This window comes from Acromyrmex echinatior, chromosome 5 (genome assembly GCF_024713525.1).
Source record: "Acromyrmex echinatior isolate Ae372 chromosome 5, ASM2471352v2, whole genome shotgun sequence".
NCBI classification, from domain to species: domain Eukaryota; kingdom Metazoa; phylum Arthropoda; class Insecta; order Hymenoptera; family Formicidae; genus Acromyrmex; species Acromyrmex echinatior.
The window spans coordinates 3,201,644-3,215,703 of NC_141856.1; the positions used below are offsets into that span (position 1 = coordinate 3,201,644).

Consider the following 14,060-nt stretch of genomic DNA (forward strand, 5'->3'; position numbering starts at 1 on the left):
TGTTTAAAATCGCTTTGTCATAAACAAACGTTTTAGCTCGTTATTCATTAAAAAGTTATTAAGAAAAAAAGTTTGAAAAATGATGTCTCTTTCTATTATATAAAACAATTTTCTGCTCTAAAACATATTTTACGACTCCACGCGAAGTGAGTTTCACCCCACCTCCCTTGCTTAGAGGCGCAACAACTTTCTACGCGAAGCGAGATCCAACTGCAATTGCCTCCAAGCATAGGAGGAGGTGAGGTGGAACTCACTTCACGTGGAAAGTCGTACGCCCCTTGGCAAGGAGGTAGGGTGGATTTTGTTTCGCATTGGAAAATGTATGCGTGGAGGCAGTACGTGCCGCCAAATATTGTATGTGGTCTAATATTGTATGTGGCAGAAATAAGATGTTATTTTTTGAACTTTTTTTGTTAATAATTTTTTAACAAATAATGAGCAATGACTAAAACCTGTTGGAAATCATTCAGAGTCATAACCTTGTTAACATATGTCAAGGACTGGGTTTTTTCATCGGCATATTTACCGCGTCTCTTCTTTGAAGTCCTTTGAATCATTTTAGTGTAGCTTCATCCAAAAAATTATATTCTTAACTTAAGATTTTCCACTTATTTTTATAATAATCTCAGCTCTATAAAGCTAGCACGGCAAGAAATCAGCAGAAGCAAATCGTATTTATCGAAATTTTTAGTACTCATTTTGTATTAAATTATATCATTAATGATAATTTTATACCGTACCATTTCGAAAAAAAATCATGGTGGCGCTAGCTTAATGAGAGTGATCGCGTACCAGTCATTTTGCCGTACTCTTTCATTTCCTATTTATATCTTTCAATTTATTGATACTATTATATTTTTACCTTCACGTAAATGTTAATGTTTCTTCGTATAGTATGCGAAAATAGATGGCATAAACACGCTTATATTTACATAAAATATGTTTGTGATCGATCTAAGATTATAACGCGCGCACTTACGTTAGTGTTTGTCGTCTCCGCTAGTCTCCGCCATTATTATATTTTTATAAATAAACAATAAAATTATTATAATTTTTTTATTTTGTTACATGTTAATAATTTTAACAAATAAAAAAAGATAAAATTAAAATAAAGATATATCATATAAAGGGTGTTTTTTTAAGCCCGATAGAACTTAAAATTGTAAAAACTAACACAAAAATTAAATTATAATCAAAAAATTTTTTTTAGTCGAAAGATCAATGCATGGCATTAACATTTGAAAATGATTTCGGGCATATGGCCACCGCGGCTGTTTAATTTAATTTTTTGTTTTATTTTTTACAATTTCAAGTTCTATCGGGCTTAAAAAAACACCCTTTAAATACAATTATTTCCAATAATTATTACGTTGTTTTTAATTGATTAATATAAAGCATTATCAAAACGTTTTCTTAATTATTATTTATAGTAATTATATTCATATATGTGCGAAAATATATTTTGATCAAAATGACCAGGACGCGCCTACTAACGTTAGTTTCGAGACATCCCGGGTTAATATTAAGCTGGCAGGATGAATTTAAAATAAAGGAAAAAAAGAAAAATAATATCAGAAATCAATACGATTAAATTTATATTATTTTGTACTGCTAAAAACAATTCTATTATATGTCATTTCCAAGAAAACAGTAGCGCTGCTAATTTAATATTTAAGCTGGCAGGACCATAAAAAAATAACACAAGGGCAAAAAATAACACAACTGAATTTATACTAATTTGTATCATTGAAAGTAAGTTAAAATTTTACATGTTTTCTCCTTAAAATGATTTTATTAGTATATACTTACAATATATGAGGCATTCCAAATCAGGCACCTTTGAAGCATTATTTTATTTCTTTTTTAAATTTGCTAACATACCTACTCAACCTATTCTACAGATAAAAATATGAAACACGTGTTTCGCGAAAAAAATGTAAGATTTTTTTTTTTAATTATTGACGCTTATAAATTGCAGGAATTCATAAAAAATGTCACTTATAAGAACATTAAAATTATTATATTGAAATCATTAGTCATACAAAAAAATGCAAAATTTTTCGAGATTAAAAGTCCGATTTTAAAGATCTTAAATTATTGTATAGATGGGTTATTTTTAATTTATTATTTCTGTATAAATAAATCATTTTTCATTTGTTTATAATTTTTATGAACATTTTTTATCAACTCACTGATTTAAATTTTGTAAAAATATCATCATATTATCATTTCAATTATGAAGTAACACAGAAAATTTCAAAATGAATTCGAATTTTTTAACTATACAGTTCATTAGAGTTCTATTTAAAAAAATTTCAGGATTACTTCATAATTGAAATAATAATATGATGATATTTTTACAAAATTTTTTAATTGATGAATTGATGAAAAATGTTGATAAAAATTGTAAACAAATAGAAAATAATTTGTTTATATAAAAATGATAAATTAAAAATAATCCAACAAGTTAAGATCTTTAAAATCGAACTTTTCGGAAAATTTTGCATTTTTTTTGTACGATTAATGTTTTCGACGATATAATAATTTGAATGTTCCCATAAACAACGTTTTTCATAAATTTCTGCGACTTACAAGCGTCAATAACTACACAAAAAAAATCTCACATTTTTTTCACGAAACACGTGTTTCATATTTTTATCTGTAGAACATACTAGCACATTAAAAAAAAATAAAATGACGATGTTTCAAAGGTGACGTAGAATGCTTCATAGATTATAAGTATTATACTTTATTATATATATTGTACTAATAAAGTCATTTAAGGAAAACACTTAAAATATTAACTTTCAATGGTATGTTCAAATTAATACAAATTCAGTTATGTTAATTTTTGCCCTTGACTTGTTTTTCTTTTTTTTTTTATGGTCCTTTAAATATTAAACTATCAGTATCACTATTTTCTTGGAAATGACATATAATATGGAATCATTTTTGATAATACAAAATAATACAAATTGTATTGATTTCTGATATTATTTTTCTTTTTTTCTTTTATTTTGAATTGATCCTGCCAGCTTAATATTAAGCTAGTAGCATCACGATTTTTTTTCGAAATGTCACAATAAAATTATCATATTAATGATATAATTTAGTACAAAATGAGTACTAAAAATTCCGATAGGTCCGATTTGATTCTGCTAATTTGATATCCTGCTAGCTTTATAAAGTTAGTAATTTCTTCTAAAATTGGTACGTGCGTGTGCGTGCGCGCGCCATGAGTATTTTGTAAATTTTCTACAATGCAGTACGTCTTTTTGCTCTAGCGACATTTGTCGACTATCTGCAGAAAAGAGATCTATAGTTTAAGTGTATTGCAGTGCCTAGCAAGGCTTTAATAGACCAATGGAGGCGATGGAGGAGAAGATAATAGAGTGGCTAGAAAAAAAAGAGTTAAACGATTTGACGGAGGTGTTTATGTAAATTTCTAAGATATATACATTATACATATATATTTTTGCATGAACTATATTAATCTTTTTACTAAATCAATGATGTACAAACTTCGACCGAGCAATCTCCTCGTGGTTCACATCAGATAACGCGAATGCCGCTTTATGCCATTTTAAGGGAATGTTCTCGGTTTCAAAACTGATGTGGTGACGTTTTTCGCCTCGTCATTGCTTTGCCTATGGAAGGTTGCAATGTCATGACATTTTCAAGACTCCATTTTGCTTTTAGTTTTCACGAAAAAAGTAATTTATTGAGACGAAAAATTTCACTTAAGTTATTTTACAATAAAATAGAGGCTTTAAAACGCGCTAAGGAACAATGTCCTGCGATTCTTGGAAGCCGAGATATTAATTTCTTAAAATCGACAAAATTTGCAGGTTTTAAAGTGTTCCCCTAATTTTTTTGCGTAGTGTCTATAATTATTTTTACATGAAAACCTCGAAAAGAAATCATAAGTAATCAATATAGAGGGCCACAAAATGCCATGCTATTGTGTAAATTTGCAGATTTTATAATTTAAAGATTAAGCGAACTTGAAAAGTGAAGTTTCGATCTTAATTATGTTATATCTCGTTCGGATGGGCAACTATGTAGTCACATCCTCGTGCTCGTGTTACCAACAGAGTTCACAGAAACCCCAAAGATGGCGCTCTCCAAGCCGGTGACATTCTCTGCCTCGGATCAGTAACGAAAGAACGGACGCCCTTGCTAAACAGGCGGCACTTGAAGGCAATCTTTTAGAGCAAGCTATCTATCTCTTATTCTAATGTCTGTAGTAAATATAAAGCTAAGTGTGTGGCGAAGAACAATATTATAAGGACCTTTTTTTCTTTCAATATTTCAAATATCAAGACTATGGTTTAGCAAACTTGACTTGTAGAAAGCTATTGTTATGATTAATCGGATACGCAGCGGGCATTGTTCACTTAAGTACAGTCTTATAAAATATAAGATAGTCAATAGCGATATCTGTTTTTGCGAACAAGATTCGGAAGACTTGGAATATGTTTTTTGGCAGCTGTAATTACAGTAGTATGACAAGGAACGCAAAAGTATGATCAAAAAATTTAATCAAAAAAGAATTAAAACTCCCTTTAATATAAAAGTAGTTTTCAAAAATCTGAAGCTAGATCTGCTGGAGATTGTTGTGGATTTTATAGTATTTTAATAGTATTCAAATTCAAATTTAAACTTAACTATAATATAAAGCAGTCAGTATTACTAAGTTAATAATGTACATATACTGTAAGGAAATCTTATCTACATAAGATAGTATGTAATTAAACATAGGTATTATTTCTTTATATGCGTGTAATTGTAGAGACTGAATCGTAATTTCTGAAGCAACATAATGTTAAAGCAACATCTATATTGACTCCCGTGTGGATAGTGTTGTGATTCAATGAGGATTTGTAAGATGACTGTATACGTCAGGTGATGCCAATAAACGGATTATAGTACTACTCTCCTCCAGGTTGGGCAATTTAGAGCTGCGAGTAATTTCTTGCGTATGTATAATATGTTTGTATAACATACGGTATTATACGGCATAAAAACTATGTATAATACGTTATGTTTAATACATGCCCAACCCTGTTCTCCGCTCCGGTGCCGCCGATCGCGCCATTGTTTCAAAGAATTGGAGCAAATCATCCCTCGGGAAGGAAGAAGACTAGAAACTTGAAGCGAGGGCGGTCCATCCAGATGAGATATAGTATAATTAAAATCGAACTTCACTTTTCAAAAACTTCACTTTTTGTTTAATCTATAAATTATGCCAATATCTCGTCCGGATGGACAACTATGTAGTTGTTTACAGCATGATTTGCGAATAAATACTTCAATTGTAGAATAACATAAGTAACATTCGTATAAGATAGCATGTTAAATGCTAAAGAACTAAATAATTCTGGAAACTTGAAGCACGCAATAAAGGAATACAAAATTTCTCTCTCTCTTTCTCTCTCTTTTCTTTTTTTTTCCCAAACCTCCAGTGCGCCTAAAGTCTCTAGTATAGAATAACTGCTAAGAACGGAGTTGCAGAATGCTTCTAAATTAACAACTATATGGTTGTAAAAATTTGCAAATACCTGGGAATCACCAGACCAGCCAGTCGCTCTCTTAATGAGGTTGAGTGAAACTCCTTTTCTGGCCGCAAGGGAAGTGGAAGTGTGACGGGTGCTGTGGGCTGAAAAGAAATCACTCCGCACCCCGCAGTCTTCCAGTCCCCCGCGGATCCATCATCCTACCAACAGGGCTCCTACTATTTTATGTGGTTTTCTGCATGAAATAAATAAGATATCGCAATCGGGAGGATGTAAGTTCTTGGTGCGCTAGAAGTAGTGGTCTAAAATATTGACAATACATATATCAATACAATACAGCGATCAGAAAAGCGAGAAAAGATAAATAACAGTTGACCCCGATCCGGAGCGGATGTTTTCAAATCATGGATCTTAATAACTATCTTGTTTTTGTTTTCACGAAAAATCTGCGAGATTCTAATAGCTGCAAGCGTTTGCGTACGCTGACTCGAGCCTAGGACTAGTTTCCTTGTGATGACCTCTAACGATAATAACCAATGTCTTCGCTTCTTGAGACAGAAATTCGAGGACCTTGCCTTCAGAAAGAAAGTTATTAGATGTTTCTGACAAAAATTCCACCAGGATTTAAGCGGACGAGTATATTGCTTTATTGTGGCTGGAGTTAGCGAGGCGATCATGATCTCTACCGCTGATGATGGGATGGACTGCAGTAAGAATGTTTACCTGTTAACTTCCCTATTACCAGGGAAAGATTTTTCCACTCTGGATGGTAAAATCTGCAAGGAAAAAATATGAGGGACTGAGAAGACGTGAAAAAAGATCCAAAATTAAGAGACAACGAGGAGAAACATAGGAAACCAAGGTTGCGATAGCCACTAGGGGATCACTAGAACTCCCGAGGTTTCGTCATCCCATGATTTACATAAAACTTTAGGAAGTAAAATGATTGGCGGGAAAGCATAAACATATCAAGAACGCTAATTCAAGGTAAAGTCGATCGCCTAAGAACCAAGGTTGGGAAACCAGGAAGCATAGATTTCTACCTTGATGTTAATTGACGACGTGAAGAGATTTGCCTCAAAGGATCTGCCTCAACGTATCTTTAATTCAATTAAACGTCCGAATGGATAAAGACCATGTCTGTATTTGAGATACATGATTCTACAATTTCATTGTCAACTGATGCGACGGATGCGAAAAGATAGATGTTCCGTTTCTCACATCATCTCCAAATATCTCTTGCGACGTCTGACAAGAAGGGATGTTGTACCGAATCAAATTTATTTATATAAGAGATGGCAGTAGTGTTATCAATTCGAAGGAGAATGTTAGAATTCCTGCGATCTCGAACAAAGCACATTAGGACAAAGAAGGCTTCCTTTAGTTCCAGTACATTGATATGAAGTCCTGTATGTCGGCCAACTATGCGTGTGTTGGCCCTCACAGATCGCTGTCCAACCTGTCAAGGTCGCGTCTGAGTAAATTTTGCATACAAAAGGCTCTGAACAGATGGGATTAAATTGATTGGTATCAGAGAATATCTTGAGCCACCAATCGAAGTCGTCCTGTAAATAAGACGAAATCATCTCTCTAGAATAGAGTCTCCCGAAGAGGAGAACTCAGGAGAAAAAACATTTTTCTCTCTTAAATCTTTTAGTATAAAGAGACACTGCTATATTGCACTGCTGGAAAACGATGACGACGATGACTTTTTTACATTAATTTTAATTACTTTTTTACATTTCAGATTCGTATTTTGCGTCGCAATATCTCCGCTTGTAGGGCATATAGAGAAAAAATAAAAACACGTACTATACAACCAGAGTGTATGCTATCGATTAAGCGTACATAGAATCGGTTCTGCCCTTATTGAGATATGATAATCTCAATCCCCTGCAATTCACCGGTTCGCGTAAAGTAACCACGGTAGTGTACGCCTTAGCGCCGAGACATTACCAATGCCTTCAGATATTAAAATTGTGTACCAACGTCAAATTCAGTATAGATATGTAACTATAACGTCAAATAATGAAACTATTCATAAACAGAAGTTTAACAGCACCGATTACTGTGTACCGCTTGATAATCAACTGTATCTTCGTTAATATTGGGAATTCATTATCGGAAAAAAAAATTTTATATTCTTAAGATCCTAAACTATCGATTTAAGCAAACAAAATTTCGATTTTTTAAAATTTCAGAGTGGAATAATCCCTTGAAGTTTTGCTATAAATATGTAGCAAAACTTTAATAAACCAAGCTAAACACTACACTTAAATTATAGGACTCTTCTCTGCAGACAGTCGACAAATGTCGCTATCGCAAAAAGACATACTGCTCTGTAGAAAACATACAGAACATTTGCGACGTCTATTTTATCATGAAGTTAGACTATATTCTTAGTTTGAGAAGATATTCTGTCAGAGATTTCTATTCAGAAAAAAAAAATATTGATTAAGAATACGTGTTATGAAAATTTATAAAATACATAAGCTTCTTACTTTGAAAATACAATTTTTAAATGTTCTCTGTTCTATATTTCTATATTTCTCTGTTCTATATTCTCCATTATTTGATCAATTTATTGAATGCTTATTTTCGTGAAACAAACATAACTTAATATGGTATAAATGGTAACACTTAACAATATATAATGTACCCATATATGTACACACACGCACACTCACACGCACACGCACGCGCGCGCATTGCGTGGTAAAGAAAAATAAAACAATGATATCAGAACGATGTATCAGCCATTTAACAACTTCCGTATTTGAGCATTATTCATGTAACATTCAAGACATTTTTAGACGCACGCTCATCATTTTCTCGTTTTGACCTCGAAATAAAAAGATAAAGAAATGTTGAAACGCGCAATAAAAATGATCTTTATCAACGAGAGAAGGGAAATAAATTATCATGTAATATTATTTCATAGCATGACATTATTCTCAACGAATTTTTTATGTATAATATTTAATATTAATATAGGAAAAAGTAAATAATTTGAATTTTCGCGACATATTATTTTTATGGTCTGTATATTTAAAACAAAAAAACAAAAAATAATTTAATTGCGGCTAAGAATTTTTTTATATGAATTAAGCAATTTATTATGTAAGAATTTATTTATTTGTGTTCTTTACTATTAAATTATTATAGATGATTCAAAGCAGTATGCAACAATCGTCGGACGGTCTCAATCTGGACACTAATGGATATCAGCAACAGCTCTATTTACAGCAAGAGCATTCGATGCAACCGATCAATGTCAGGTGAGTACGAATTTTATTCTTGAGTTATTGTTAATGTCCAATGATACAAATTAAATGCTTTTGTACATAAAATTCACTTTTCAATTGTCTATCTAAACAAGTACAATATCGTGAATTGATTAATAGAGAATGTAAAAAGTGGAAAGAACTTGCTTTCAAATTCTAGTTCGTGACTTTGTAAATTAGGCGAGATGAAGAATATCAATACTATAGTAGTTGAAAGAAACTTTGTAGAGTGAAAGAGAGAGAAGTAGGGAGAGTGAAAGAGAGAATAAATAAATAAATGAATCTTTATTTAGTTTTTTTTAACTATTTATAAAATAAAAATATAACACTTATAAATAATCAGTAAATCTAAATTACTGAATTAATCTAAATTTTATAAATTTAATGGATCAATTTTCAGAATCGTAAGACTTGTAATGCGTTCTCGCAAAACTTAGAAGAATTTGTGACTAATATTCTAATTTTATATATAAAAAGCTGTCTGAAAATATTATAAAAATATTATAAAAATATAAGCACTTACAAATTTTTACAAGTTTTACAAGAATACGAGTCTTACGATTCTGCTTAGAATGTAGACATTAGTAACATTTATTAATGTGTAAGGAAAGGCACTTATTATGAGATACCGAGTTCATTTTGGATAATGCTAGAAATTTATGGGCAGAATTTAAAAAAATAATAGATCATTTTGAAAGGAATTTAATAAGCTTTAAGATAATGTTATGTAAAACACTTAATTCACATTCTATTTTTTTTTAATAAAAAAAATGTTAAAAGTGAGTGAAATCGCAAAGACAAAAAATTGTGCTCCTAATACGAGATGCTCCGAAAAATCAATAATAAAACGTAAAATACATCAATATTGCAATTAAAAAACTTTATTTAATGTTTCTGAAATACAAACAAACACAGCCAGTGCGCACACAAAATGAGCATACGATGCATTGTACCTAAGATTCATCTTCAGGTAGTTAGAAACAAGCATCGCAGAAATAGGCACTTGGTATTCATTCCAGTTGCCCTTTTTATTATTGTACAATAATATCTATATTTTAGCATGATTTTCACTATGACTGCTCAGCCCCGAAATAGGCAGAGATGGTGAATTATTTGGAGTGAAAATATATCAGAGAGAGAGAATATAAGAATTGTAATCTCCTTAATAATAAAAGAATAACAGACGTTTTTGATCTTTTAGGAGTACATTAGACAAACAATCACATCGCAATATATAATAGCGATTATTCGTATTTCAGTAGTATAAGATCGCTAGAATCGGAAATCATTGAATCGCGTAACACAAATAACAGGAAGAACGCGGACATGCTATTATCGCGAGAGTTGCAACAATTTCGCCAATCGAATATTACAATTAATTAAGATTTTTCTGTAAAACGTTATAAATAATATTGTATAAATAATATCCATACTTTACATGGAACCCGAGTGGTCTCGTCAACGCAGAAATAAGGAAAGTCATGACTCAAAACTGATGCGTATTGTATAATATGGCGATTTAACATACAATTATGTTTAAAACGAAACACGGCGACAAGATTGTGGCAAGAGGGTGGCGAACATTACGTGAAAATACGGTAATTTAGGTGATACGAGTAAATGGCATGCAACATCCAAAAGATTAATTATTTACGATAGCTCCTTATACGAGCTATAGCCTCTCGACTCGAATTCACGCGCACGCACGCACGCACACTATATATATATATCCGGGAAAAATTATTTATATACATATAATTATATACGAAATATACATACAATCTAAAGCCTTCTTCTTTTGTAAAGTTATTGTTTAGTATAAAAAAAAAATAATTCACCCGAAGACAGATTTATTTAAAAATAATTCAAATTTTTTACTATTCTATATGTAAAATCCATTTCAGAAAGTTTTATGCTGATTGCATTTAACATCAATTTAAAGACAGCTTATTCAATACCGAATACTTTTAAAAAATTTATACAAAAAGATAAGGACCAATTAGATCTTTCCCGCAATAGTGTGTGGTCTACAAAATTAAATGTGTAGATTGTGAGGCGAGTTTCGTTGGCTAGACTAAAAGGAGGCTACAAACAAGAATACGTAAACATCAATCTGATATTAACAAAAAAACTGAGTCTCCTTCAGTAATTTCTGACCATCTTTAACCATAATTTCAAGTGGAATGAAGTTGAAATTTTGGATAATGACCCTTTTTATAAAAAAAAGAATAATATCAGAGATGATCCACATTAAAAAACAAGGTATAAATAAACAGATAGATACTGAACCTCTCCCTGATGTATGTCTATCACTTATTCCATCCTTACCCACTTTGTGAAGTTTTTTCTTATTAGATTCTTATTAGATCTTATACATTTGCATTTCACAATTATTTATTGTAATTTTGATGAACGAATATTATTAACTGTAGGCATTTATTCATTCATTATTTATTGAACAAAAACCAAATTATATTTAATAGGGCTCTCGAAATTCAAACAATAATAAATATTAATTAACGATCAATGAGGGTATATACAGCGCGGTACTTGGAGCGCAATATATATAAAATACAATATATTTACTATAATTTTACATTACTGTACTTGTTGATGAATGAACATTTCTTAACAAGATTATTGCACTCCAAGTACCGCGCTGCATATGCTCTTATTGCCCGCTAATTAATATTTATTATTATTTATTGAATTTTGTGACTCAATTTTTTCTTATAAAACGAATTAATTTGTGACAATTTCATAATATTATATTGTATTTCCACAATTATATTTTACAACTTTTAGTCTATGTGAATACATATGTTTGATTAATAATTATAAGAGGAAATATAAAGCGATTTTATAGTTTTATTACATGTAACTCATCTATATTATCCGGTTCTATGATTTGAGAAGAATTTTGCTAAAGAGATGACTATATTGAATGTGACTAACATCTACAAGTTTCTGATGACTGCTTTCGAAAACTGGGTCTTTTTGCAGCGCTTTATTCTGTTAATTATCTAACATGCGAGTATTATTTGCATTTACTTGAACAACTTGCGAGCATCTTTGCACCATTACTAATAGTTACTAGTAACAATTTATTCTAATTACAACAAGTTATTCTAATATTGAAAATGACCCGATAAGGCTCGAAACGTTTGATTTAATTCTGTTACATTTAATTTGACTATTTATTGTTTATTTTTAATTGTTCAAAAAGTCATTTACACAAAACAGTCCAGTGTAGTTCGTAGCCTCTTTTTATATTATTTAATTTTTTAGAAAAATAATAATCACTAAAAAATATATATAATCATTAAGAGAAAATAAAAAATCATTAAAAGAATAATTTTTGCATTGTTTCTTTAAAAAAAAAGTTTGGAGAAATTAAAAAAATCGTTTCTATATATAATTATACATAAATCACTAGATATAATTAATTATATATATTATTTATATTAGATGCGCAACTTAATTCTCGGTCCCTAACTTCAGTCGATGAGTACCTATTCAAATTTACATATCTTTCCCGCCATATAGTCATATTGGAGCGCCATTTTTAAGCTTTCATACTGTAATCGTTGGCGATTGTATTGTCTAACTTAAAAAAAAAAATGTTAAAAGCAATGTCGTTCGAGAAGTAGCATTTAAGGCATTGCCTCCTTTTCACTTTTCAATTAAAAAAAGTGTCGTTGAAGCACAGGAAATGATTTGTTCGGCTTTGGAAGATGCTGTTTTTTACAGTACCTGTAAGAAGTAGTTCCAACGGTAGAGTGGAAATTTCGACCTTAATGATGAAAAACGTCCGGGACAGCTAAAGAAAGTCAACGATGAGGAACTGGAATAATTTTTGGACGACAACAGTTCCTGTCGCACATAGTCAAAATTCGCACAGAAACTCGGAGTAACACGGCAAGTTATTTCTAAGCTGGGGAGAATTTAAAAGAAAGGTCATTGGCCCCTTCCAACTCACAGCTGAGAACAAGCGCTATGATATTGCTGTGTCATTGCTATCCCGATTCAAAAAGAAGGATTTTCTGCACAAGATTGTGACCTGCGACGAAAAATTCTCTACGATAATCTAAAGAGACGAAAATTGTGGGTTTATCCGGAACAGCCTTCGACTAGGATCGCAAAATCGAATCCACATCAACAAGATGTTGCTGTGTGTATGGTAGGATCAGCAGGGCGTCATTTATTACGAATTGCTCCAATCTGGTGAAATAGTCATTGCTCAGCATTATCAGTAGCAAGTGGTTCGTGTTAGTGACGCTTTGGAGGAGAAAAGGTCTTACATCGGCAAAAGAAAAAGGAAGGTCATTCTGCTTGAGGATAACGCGCGGTCACACACAACAAAAACGACTTTGAAAACAATCATCGACTTGGGCTGGAAATTTTATCTCACCCGGCGTATTCTCCAGACTTCGCCTCTTCAGATTATCATTTTAAATCCCTGCAATATCATCTGACTGATACTCATTTCATTTATGTCAAGGATGTCAAGGATGTCGAGAAAAGTATGGTCGAATTAATAAATTCAAAACAACCCTCTTTCCGAAGTGGAATTCGATAGCTTCCCGAAAGATGGTGCAAATGTATAGAAAGCAAGAGAGATTATTTTGAAGATTAGATAACTATTCGACTTTTTGTAAATTAGTATCAAAGTTCAATGAAAAAGATCAAGAATTAAGTTGGGCATTTAATATATGTTAATGTATGAAAAATTTGATAAATATACACAAAAGGTCAGCACCTTCAAAAATCAATGACTCTGACATATGTTATTAAGGTCATAACTGAGCTCCAAAAAGTTTTAGCCGTCGCTTGTTATTCGTTAAAAAGTTATAAATTAAAAAAGTTTCAAAAATAATATGTCTCTTTTTTAGTATAAAAAACAGGAATTTTTGGTTTTAAAATATATTTTATGACTTTCCACGCGAAACGATTCCCATCCCACTGCCCTTCTTGCCAAGGGGCGCACGATTTTCACGCGAAGCGACTTTCACCTCATCTCTTCACTGTTTCAGGGGCGCGCGACTTTCATCCCACCCCCCTCTCCTGCTTCAAGGACACACGACTTAATTCTACGCGAAGCGAGTTCCACAATTCCAAGGTTGCCACCGAGATTACCACTTACCTGGAAAACCGGGAAAAGTTAGGGAAATTGAAATTGGTCATGAAAAAACCGGGAAAAATTAGGGTAAAATGTAAATAAATTTGGAATTTTGAAATTTGCTCAATTTCCTTAAACTGT

General features: G+C 31.7%; 1 protein-coding gene across 4 annotated transcripts in view; it reads left to right on the forward strand.

The window, feature by feature from the left end:
* Positions 1 to 14,060, forward strand: part of LOC105145005 (uncharacterized) — a 253,216-nt gene that overhangs the window by 128,744 nt on the left and 110,412 nt on the right. For all 4 annotated transcript variants that reach the window (XR_015545099.1, XM_087406192.1, XM_011054300.2 and 1 more), the window contains one exon: positions 8,682 to 8,794. Coding sequence is in view for 3 of the 4 variants with exons in the window: in XM_087406192.1 (XP_087262318.1) it covers positions 8,682 to 8,794 (113 nt within the window). In the remaining variant the exon portion in view is untranslated. The remainder of the gene's footprint in view (positions 1 to 8,681; positions 8,795 to 14,060) is intronic.